At 40.7% G+C, this 11,649-nt stretch overlaps 1 protein-coding gene across 1 annotated transcript; it reads right to left on the bottom strand.

Annotated features, from left to right (window-relative positions):
• Positions 1–292: 292 nt before the first annotated feature.
• On the bottom strand, positions 293–7,395 carry LOC134000877 (leucine-rich repeat and fibronectin type-III domain-containing protein 2). The gene is made up of 2 exons (XM_062440381.1): positions 6,014–7,395; positions 293–1,304 (listed from the first exon to the last, which is right to left on the bottom strand). The coding sequence occupies exons 1-2, from the start codon at positions 7,387–7,389 to the stop codon at positions 320–322; spliced, it is 2,361 nt and encodes a 786-aa protein (XP_062296365.1). The 5' UTR covers positions 7,390–7,395; the 3' UTR covers positions 293–319.
• Between the last annotated feature and the right edge of the window lie 4,254 nt (positions 7,396–11,649).

Genomic DNA, 11,649 nt, shown 5'->3' on the forward strand with positions numbered 1-11,649 from the left:
TCTCATGTGCCATGTGATTAGGGACTTATTCCATACAGGCCATTTCTGCACAATCCATGACTCTGTGTTGTTTTGAAATGCAAACATTTGTTCAAATACAGTTACACATTGTCAAAGAGTTGAGATCATGACCAGGAATCTATTGATTTGAGTGTCTTTTCTCACATAATTACTTGGACAGTATTCACATGGATGAACTTCATGCAATACCCAAAGGCAGATTCCCTCTGGAACATCCCTCCTTCTGCACTGCTGTTCCTTTAGTTCCTGATATAGATATATTGTTTGGCCATGTACCTCACAGTTAACCTAATTGTACTCAAACTGTGCTTTCCATTACCCACTCGGAGCTTTCGAAAGGGGGCTTTTCGTCCTCGCTTTCATCATACTGCAGCAGCATGCCATTAACAGAAAGACTGCGCTTAGTCCAGATATTACTGATCCTGCGAGGGTAGTTGCCGCGACACTGCATGGCCCCCACATGACCCATGTCAAACGAATGGCTCCTCTTGGGCTTACCCTCCTGGGGCATCCCTAGTAGACGTCCAAGCATGGTGGTTGACTCAGCCCTTCCAAGCAGAGGCTCTTTGTCGGAGAGGGGTGCCAAAGCCACTGTCATCATAGTAGTGGGAGTTGTTGAGGGGCCAGAAGCCCCTTGGTGGTCCCTCGCTACCCCTCGCAGCTCCAGTGAGGTGAAGGCCCCTAAAAGGTGGTCCAGGTTAGGCCGTGCTTTGGCGCCGTGCCTCCTGAACTTGCTGCTGGGCAGAGTGCTGCATTCGCTGCCCTGTATGCTGTAGCGGTCACCAGTCCCTCTTCCTGTTTGGCTGTCTAATGAATTAGAGGAGGATGAGGATGAAGAGAGGCTGCTCTGGAGGGATCCGCACTTGAACTCTACCATTTCCTCGCGCATGACCACCACTGTGGACTTGACCTGCGGCGGGGCTCCGTTGAACCTGTTCAACCCCCCATTGGTCTGCGAGTACGTATTGCTCACAGTGGGTAATTTATTAGTCTGGATGCCACTGGTCACCTTGTAGCGCACCATGAGGATGATGATGAATACAAGCAGCGTGGCTACGATGATGCCACCGATGACCAGGATCATGGTGCCACCTAGGAAGCCACTGTGAAGAGACTGGCACTGCGGGTAGTCCTCCGTGGTGATGAACTGGACACAGCCGACGATGTTGGTGGCAGTGAGGGTGGTGGCGGTGTCATCCCAGATGGCCAAGACACATAAATCATACTGCATCCCTGGGACAAGATTTGTGACTACGAAGGCTCGGTTATTCACAGGAATCATCCTACAAACGGACAGAGATAGAATGACTGTGTTAAAAATACAGAGGGTAGAGAACTTTTGTGTTGAAAGCAACACCAGCTTAGTGTGTTACGCTGGGGCAGATCAAAGAAATAGCCAAAATGAGGCATGCTAAGTAGCTATTTATATGCACAGAGTAATTCAGAAATATTACTTCATGGGTTCTAGTTTATAGGATACAATATAGTTTACTGTCCCCGTAGGGAAATTTGTCTTAGACTCAAAATACTGCACACACAACACATGACATATTGTCTTATCATACAGCTGCCTGCATAGTAGTAATATTAAAAAAAAAAAACACTGTATAAACAAAGCAACACCTACTGTAGCACATCATAACCACAAATTACACATTTTACACAACATACTACACAACCCCTCGCATCATATCATGGATGTATTGCACACCCTTGCAGCCTCAAGCAACATTATTTAAAATTTTAATTGACAAATGATTTTTTAAAAATGGTACTGTGTATCGTCCACCAGAGGGTAAGAGCTCATACTTGCTGTGGAGAATATGAGATGGATCAGACACTGCTTTCTGTGCTTGCCTGAGAAAACAGACTGATGTATTGACTGGAGGGTCTCGTGTTTATTCCTCTCCATAACCTTCATATTAGTATGTACCAGAAGGGGCAAGCTTAAATTTTAACTGTAAAGAGAGATTACCATACCATGCTGACACTCCATACTTGACTATGCTTTCTAACACAGCCTGATAAAATTTTCTGATACACTCTGACTCTGTATAAGAAGTATAATCTCTCAAGAAACTTTTAACATGAGCCTTCCAGCTGAAGGTGTGGTCCAAGAGTACACCGACGTAGTTGTAAGACTGGGCCTTTTTTTAAGGGTTCATCATGTATGACCACTGGACTATGATCCCCCAATGACCAGTACCATATCTTCAGTTTTTCTCATGTTTAAAATGAGATTGTTGGCATCACACCACTACACAAAACTCGTTCTATTTCAGTGAAATAGGTTGAAGCACTTATCTCTTTGTGCAGTAAGCTGAAAGTAACAGTGTCTTTGGAAAATGTGATGGATACCTGTACACTCATTTCTTTATGATGTGAAAGGAACCGGTGAGCTGACACAACCCTGCGGGACGCCTGTCCTGTTTCATGTACATTTCATTTAAGTGTTATTATTCCAGATGTTTAAATACGACTCATTAGGTAAGCCTCTCTCTGCTTTTGACTGAAATTGAAAGTCAATGCTACCGGATGTTAATTCTCCAAGATGTACTGCCAATCAATGAAATGCTGTAGGAACTGCAGTTTGTTTTGTCTAGAGAGCCGATGATAGAAGCTTTTATGCATCAAACCCATCTGTCAAGAGTATAGATTGCAAAGAGGCGATTAGTAAACACTTGGGCTGTCACATTATTGCATGATGAGATTTAAAGACCCCTGAGAATTCTTCATCATTTATTTCCTAATGGTTATGTCAGAGGCTGTATATATTATTTGGGCAAGGCACAATGTGATTTTGTTTTTTCTTAGCTTCAGCAACGTGTATAACTTGCAGTGCAGTTTCTTGCAGTGCTTGACTTGTCAAACGTGCTGCCATTACACTTTGAAAGCTTCCACATGATGGGTGATGTGTTTTGAAGGAATTAAATCAACGCTGTCACTGTTGCAGCTTCTGTTGGCATGTACTTTAAGTGTAATTAACTCTACTGACCACATCTTATCACACTGAGATGTCAAACTCAAGTGGATCATTTGCAGACATTCTGTTCTGTATGCACAGCCCAGTATTACTAGGAGTTAAGTCCATATTGGACAACTCTGAACCTGATGATTGACTTCCAGTGGTCCGAATGGTCAGGGTTTTGGATATGTGTATAGCCTTTGCGTAATATTAACCAGGTGTTCTAGTTGCCTAACCTCAACCATCGTTTATTTGCCATAGCCGTGATCTGGCCCTGATCACAGATATTTAAACTTTTCTTATTTTATAATGAGAATCATCCAAAAATCCTTATTTTTGTCTGGCGAAAGGGTTTTGTATGCATCGGTTCTCCTTTGATTAAACATGATCATTTTTTAAAGAACCTTCACTGAACAGTAATCCACTAAATACAAATCAGTGTTTCCCAACCAGAGGTCTTTTATCCCAGGGGTTACCCAAGGGGAAAGTGGACTAGCTCAGCTAACTTGAAAAGATGATTATAAAATATAGATCTCAACATGCTCGTATTTAGGAGGACAAGATCTGTAACTCTTGAATACCACATGCTGTGATCCAGAGTGCCTGAAACGTGTTCAGCAAGCAGGCAGGGAGGTTGAGATAGAAAGCTACAAATAATGGATAAAAGGTTGAAACTTTATTCGTTTCTGCTTCTCCCACTGGTAGGAACAGAAGTGCAAACTTGACCAAACTTACTTAAAAAACAAAAGACTCAGCCAAAGCATGAAACATTCTTATGTTTTGTATGATAAAGTAGCTGTAATTGTTTTTTAAAGTAGATAGGGTTGAATAATATCTAGTTTAAAATCTAATCAGATGTGTCGATGAAGGGCTACTTGAGCTTATCTGACATGAAGTAACAATCAATATTTTTATGGTTATCTATAAATAGATTCCTCAGTCATCTGTCATTAGTTGGCTCGCTGTTCGCCTGCAGTACAAGCATCCATAGCTTTGATCCCTCCACCACAGAGCCCAGACACCAGTGGGGCTGCAGTCCATTATTCATCCTTAATTGCCTTTTTCCATAACCAGGAAGAAGCTGCGTTGCTTCACGTGCCGAAGACAACTAATGCAATCGTTCTCCTCCCCCACGTGGTTCTTATTGATTTTTAATCATGCCATTGCTTGACTGTGGGTAGTGTGCCCTGGGAAACCTGTTTCAGCCAGTTGAATGAGCACAGTAGGTGTGCATGTGTGGGTGATGAAGTCATATCAATATTAATTCAGAAAACACTAGTTGGCCTCTCTGTGCACGTTATCTTTTTCCTTCCAACTTGTAATTTGTCCCCTGACATGCAAAATGACTCCATAGCTCTTATTATATAAGAGCACATAAATCGATTTCCTTAGGTCATTATTCTGCTGTATATAAACCTTATTCATAGCAGACCACAGTGTAGAAGGAGTTTTAAAGCATTACATCAGATAACAAGGACAAATTGAAAGTTAATATTTTTAACTGTAGCTGGAGAGGATAGTGAAGTTAAACTGTGATGTATTGAGGATGATATCAGAATTCCAAACAAAGTCTATGTTGTAGTAATTGTTAATGATGATTCTTGACCGACACACACTCATAAGGAATGCCATTAAAATAAAACATTTTCAAAGATATTATTTAGCTGTTGAAATTCAACAACTGAAAAAAAAGATGCAGTTTATATAAAGGCCACATTAGTGTTCTGTTTTGCAATCTTGTAGACATTAGTGAAAATTCATAAAGGCTTTTACTAGAAGTGTGGATGCGTATTCCAATGTGTCTGTCACTGTGGGGGGAAAAAAATATTGAAAATTAATATTGTTCTCTTTTCTCTGGCATGGCAAACTGGCAGTGTGTGCAAGCAAGAAAATCAGATAAACACCTTATTATTGAATTTGCAGGGATGGTGAGTTGCATTCACAGTGTTTGAACAAAGTAATATATTTCTTCAATACTGTGTACATTTCTAATCTCATATACCCAGCTAATAACTAGCCTTTGCTTTCACATATTCTGTCAATTAGATTTCATTAAAAGGCTCTTACTGGAATGCACAGCACAGGTAAACTGTGTGGCACTATCTATAGGATAGAACACATTATCTGATGAGGTGTTGCTAAAGGGATTCACCATTGATTGTCACTGTTTGTGGAAGCATGCAGCTTACACAAAACCCCCTCCTGACTGTAACCGCTATCCACAATAGCCCAGTTTACCAGCTTTCACACTATTCTGATGCTATAAACATACTAAGGATAGTCATTCTCTGGAGGCCTCTATAAATGTATTTACGTATGTGTTGAAGCCACTGAAGCCCAAGGGAATACTAAATTCATAGATATTCACTGTGGCTACTCTGAACGAGCATAACATAATGTCTAAGAACTGCAAGATAGTGTATCCTATGGAATTGCAACCAGGACTTATAAACGCAAAACTATTTGTTTGCTCTTTTCTAGCTCAATTATCTTTGCAGAATGTCACCGCTTTCCCTGTCTCATTTGACATAGGAAATTGATTTCACAGAGCCCAAAGATCTCCAGAGCAGCAAAGAGCTGCAAAAAGCTTATACTTTATGGATTTGAGCAGCTTAAGAAGGATGCATTAAAATGGAAGTCTATAATCCTTTTTTTTTTGTTGGATTTCTAATTAATGGTTCAGGGCAAGGATTTCACTTTCGGTTTAACTTTTCTTAAAAATGTGAATTTGCTTCTTTCTCTCTTTTTTTCCCCTTTTTTTTTTGGTCAAAGCAGCATCCTTGCCAATTGTCAGTTTAAGGGAAAAATCTCAAGAAGGATTAAGAAAAATTAATGTTAATCTCCGAGAAACATTTCAAAGAAATTGACTGTCCCGGGTGTGTGCCCAGCAAACAATTAGCAATCGACTCAAGAGGCGGAGCTGAAAAAGTTAAAGATTATACCTCAAGCTTAACTTAGCTTGACACTTTGAACAGAAGGGTTCCGATACCTGCTTGGATGTTATCTAATTTCGTGAATCATTCTTACCTGTAAATGAGGACTTCATCCTCAGAGCAATTGTACTGAAGTTGATACATTTTGACCTTCGAAGTTGCTTTGCTAACAGTCCACTTGATCAGAGCTGAGATAGCGGTCACCTCTGATACAGATACCGCCTTCTCTGGCAGAGCTTTAGTCTCTCCCTTACTGATCTTGGTAGAGCTAGTTATGTCAGAAAGCCCAGACTTGGACTGTGTGGTACGGTTTGTACCGTTGCTCAGGTGGGGGAGTTGAATGATTGACAGTTCTATGGAGGCTGTGGACTCCCCAGCAGCATTGGCAGCTATGCAAGTAAAGGTACCATAATCCTTGGATGTTGTAATGGTAATGTCCAGGGTGCCATTTTCATATACTGTTGCTCTGGAGGAATTGCTAATCAATCGGTCATCGGGAGCAACCCAATGCACCGACGGCATCGGATCACCAACTGCTTTGCAGCGCAGGCTGGCTGTTTGGCCTTCCAGCACTAGCAACTTGTGCGTATGTTGCGTGATCAGCGGAGGCTCACAAACAAATTCCTCCTCACGAACAGACCAAAAGTAGCGCCCCTTCAAATTTGCGGGGGAAGCGCAGGTTTCCATATCATCCTCACGCTCCAGCCTTCGAAGCCAAAGCACTTCGCAGTTGCAGTGTAACGGGTTTCCGCCGAAGCTTAAAGACAGCGGAGGAGCATATGGCGTGCTCATCACAATGTTGCTTTGGGATCGTGCAAAGATTGGATCTGGTGGGAGCTTCTGCAGGCGGTTGGAGGTGAGGTCCAAGCGAGCCAGTTTATCCAGATCTGTAAAAGTCCCCTCAGAGATGGAGTAGATGAGGTTATGATCCAGACTCATTTGATGGAGGTTGACCATCTTGCGGATGGCATCCCAAGGCACACTGCGCAAGTTGTTATACGACAAATCCAGATCCTCCAGTGTCAGCAACAGGTCATCGAAGGCTGGTTCAGAGATCCGATTCAGCTGATTGTTGTTGAGAATCAGGTGCTGTAGGTTGATCAGACCTCGGAGGTCATCGGGCCCCAGTTCGGTCAACCTGTTGCTGTCGAGGTGCAGGGATCTCAGGGTCTCCAGGTCAATGAAAGAGAAAGGCTGGATGGTGCTAATGGTGTTGCGGGACAAGGTGAGATCCACCAGACCTGACATGTTGGCAAAGTCCTGAGTGGTGACCTTGAGGATGAAGTTGCCGCCCAGCCGGAGCTCCACAGTTCGCCGGTCGATGTCCAAAGGGACGAAGAGCAGGCCTTTGGAGGGGCACAGAGTCCCCAGAGACTCTGACAGGTTCTGGCAGACACAGTATTTGGGACATGCATGGACCATCGTAACTGCGGTTCCCAGAAGCAGGAGACTGATGACCACTTTGTCCATGTTAGATCATACAAAGGGAACCTGCAAAAACAAGAGAAAAAAGGATAAATAAATATGATATTATGAGTGGGAGCATTACCAATTTCAGTTATTTTTGGTTTCCTCTTTTTGGCAAATATATGCATGATGACTTTAGTGCTTTTGTTAGTTAAATAATACATTAAAATAAGATAATCCTCACATCTGGAGACATTTTCACAAACTCTTTTCCACAATAAATAATAATAGCCGCAGCTGTGTATATGTAGGACGCGCCAATTAGCACAGGTCAGAGAAAAATCCACCATGGTTCGTAGACCATGTAGGCAAAAATTGCTCACTTGATGAGCTGGTCTGATTATCATCCTTGAGGAATTTTTCACATTAATATTCTCCATTATAATATTCATATGCATGTATTTTGCAATGCAGAGAAGGTGTGAGAAATCACATGAGGATTGTCTGAATGAAGCTCAGGATTAAACACTGCTGAGAAGCTATTTTTAATGACGCACATACTTATAAGCTGTCATTAGAGATATACTGACATGCATGCAGTGGAAAGCAGCACAGGTGTAGGGCACATGTAAGTATACGTAGTAAGCAACGGATTCGCTTTTCATGAGCCTGCTGGACAATTTTGCCAATGTAATTGTGAGAGAGTTACAGGATTGTTGACTTCTACATGTATTTACACTGTCTTCCTTTGTAAAAAAAACCTTTTGTCCAATTTTCTTCCCCTATCTTGTCTGCACAGTTTTGGCAAAAGATAGCGCAGTGTGGAAAAATATATTCCACGAGCTGCAGGTGTTAGACTTGGCAAACCTGGCTGACGAAATCAGCACGCCTCTGTGAACGTTTTAACAGCCCTCACACCTGGCTGACTCCTCAGAATTGATGGCCACACTTGGCTTGATCCAACGAGCTTTTAAATCCCCCAGACATATGTATTATTAATTCCAAATACACTCAAAACCTAAAAAAAATCAATTTCAATCATCTTTTTCTTTCCTTTTTTTTTTTTTTTTTTTTTTACAACAGCAACATTTATTAATGACAAAGTCTACCTGCTTCTCTGCAGCTTTCACTGGAAGCATGGGGAGGGACAGTTGTAATGTTTTTATGTTAACCATATGTTAGCGCTGTCTTCCATTATTATTAATTAGTGTGTGAGATGCTGGCTGCAGCATGAGGACTCCTTGTCTTCGCGTACCCTGCAACGCCCCTTCATGTGTAAACTCTGCTTTTCAATAACTCATAACAAAAGGCAATAACCCCTCTCCTTTCCCATACCAGTTTGTAATTACATCACGGAGCGCTGCTGCATCTGGACTGTGTGTTACAAAGAGATAATTAGAATGAAATGGCAGGGAAAAGAACGTGATTAATGGGGAGTCTGCAATAATCATTAAAACTGAAGAAATTAATAAATAACAGCGGAGAAATTGACATTTTTACTAACATTATGTTCATAAAATGAGCCAAATTCATTACGGAAGCAAATGCTACAGTACTGAACCATTATACAGCCTTGTCATTGCCATAGAAATCTAGTATGTATATATTGGTATTGTAAATAAAAAAGTTTCAGCCAAATACAACAACAACAACAACAACAACAACAATAATAGTAAAAAGTGTTTTGTACTTTGAACAAAAACACAAGAACTTTTAATGTACATACATAAACAAATCATAGAGCAAGTACTTATATATGTATATTTGCCTACACAGTAAGGAGATGGAATTTTCCATGTTTAGGTTCAAGCATGGGCCTTGAGGTCACAGTACAGGCCACGCTATCTTCTTGAGTCGTTAAAGGCAACTGTCTGTGGTGTTTTGGGGAAAGTGGGAGTGATGTTAATGGTGACGCAACACAAGTCAGAGGATATGACTGTCTGATGCCCTAAACCTACAGATGGGTAACTGTGTTTACTTGTTTGTTGAATAATGAACCAATAGGCAAATTCCATTACTGTAGATACATTGAGTATAACCATTTATGAGTATTTGTGGAACTGTCATGAAGGTTTAAAGACTATCCATGGAGGACAGTTTCTTCAGACTCGTGGTTGCATCATGCATCAGAAGGGTGTATTGATGGTACTTTGATTCTCCTTGGCCAAGCTTTAAGAAACATTTTCAATGTAACTCCTGCACTCCTCAGCACTTCCTCCACTGATAAGTTAACCATTGACAAACAAATTCTCCATAACAAACAGTATGGTGGGTCACTGGTTATGGAGAATCTAACTATATAGCCAGCAAATGTCAATATCAGGCGGTATTTCCCTTTTTACCCCAACACACCAATTTCAACTGTTGATTGCAATTAAAGCCTTCTGCCTTTACAACATTCAACACTTAATTACCACTTTATATATTTCATTGATTGCCACTTATTCTCACTTGACACAACTTCTGTTAATGTTGTATATAATAATATATTATGTATAATAACGGCTCCTGCAGACTCACACTGTGCTGGAGACTAAAGCAAAAATAAATAACCTTTAAATGTTGTCTTTTTAGTGAGTACAATAAGTGCACAAGTCAAACCAAACACCAACCTTACATTAATGCCAAACATAATGTGGGCCCTTATCTGTCAGCGGTCACATGTTTCTGAGCAGGTCATTGTATTACAATTTGATAAGCACTGCAGAAAACTGTGTGAGAAAGGTGTATTTTAGCCAAATAATTGCAGATGTGAGGCAAACTGTTCTGACCCTCTCAGCACTCTGCAGCTAATCCCCACAAGGCCTCATGGTGAGAGCTGTCAGTGATGACAGAAAGTTTCTCTCATAGGCTCATTTTAATGGATGGCATGTAAAAAATTCAGACTGAAAAGACCTTCAAATCCAAAGGAAGTGCCTCTTTTTGTTTTCTTTTGATCTTCCTTCTCCTGAAAGCCGACAATTTGCGGTAGGTAAGCATTTCCAAAAACTAGGGGCAAATCGTCATGAAAGGAAACAGTGCTGGCTGGAAGCAGTTGAAAAGTTGACTAGTTCAGTTTGATATTCAATCTTTCAACACTTATTCAAGTGTCTGAACAGTAGTATTATGGTTTATAGGTGGGGAAAAAAACATGCTGAGGAGCAGCAGAGGTGATTAGAAGTGGTTCAGTCACAAAGCAATGAAAACCATGGATGAAGTCTAACGTCTATTTTTTCATGTCATTTACTTAGCCTGCAACACATCTACAATACCACACTGCTTAAATACAACAGGCACATATAAAACTGTGAAATTCATTATTAATTTACCTAAATGGTTGCGACTGTGTGGCTTCTATTAATTACTGTGGAAAGTACATCAAAGATACTTGACTTTTGATTGAATTTGCAGCATTTCATGCATAAATTACTTCTTACATACTCTATTTATAAAATGCATTGTATATTGAATGTCATACAGTTCAGCTTTGGCTTACTTGTTATCAGTGCATCACAGAAACTGACCTTTCTCTAAACCCCTCCCCCGAGGACAGATTGTCCAATCAAAGCTTAGCAACCGTAACTAGGCAACTTCAGGCCTGTTAAACTTTGGATGTCAGTAGTGTGCAACATTTTCAAGAATTTCCTTATCTTTCCAAAAACCAAAAAAACATAAAAATCCAAAAAACACCAACATAGTGTAATTTCCAAAGCCAAAGAGCACATAATTAAATATATTAAATATTCTGTGGTGTTGCAGGTTGAGTCAGAAGAAGCCCAGGTTACGACCGAAACATCCACCGTTTTGTAATTCCCCCTGCATGAGTCGGTCCTTGGAGGATATATATCAGAGTTTGCGCTAGCATTAGCAGATCTGTCCTGCCCTTTATTGGATTTAGGGAATTTTACACCCCAGCAACTCCAGCAAAACTGAAATATATTTGACGTTTTACAAACCCATGTCTCAGCCGGCATCCTAAAGGCCCTTCTCTCTCTTGTAATAGTGAAAATACGAACAGGGATGATGTTGAAGCTAAATAACTAATAGGATTAACTGACCTTACCTTCCTCCTTTATTTCCATGTGCTTACATGGTTCATCATATGGTGAGGATGCTGACTGTTTTCCTGAGACATGTAGCTTGAGTCTGAGTCTTTTTAGCATGTATACTGGCCATCGAGCGCATTTTCAAGACCCTTTTACATGGTTCTCATTTTATAGTAATCTGTTGTCTTTCATTTCTGAGAAGATTTACAGTTTAGGTTGAAATGAGAAGCCTCTTTTATCCATTGTTTTAAGAAATGACTATACATTTAGATAGTATATAATTCATTATCACTGGGGA

This window comes from Scomber scombrus, chromosome 19 (genome assembly GCF_963691925.1).
Source record: "Scomber scombrus chromosome 19, fScoSco1.1, whole genome shotgun sequence".
Taxonomy (NCBI): Eukaryota; Metazoa; Chordata; class Actinopteri; order Scombriformes; family Scombridae; genus Scomber; species Scomber scombrus.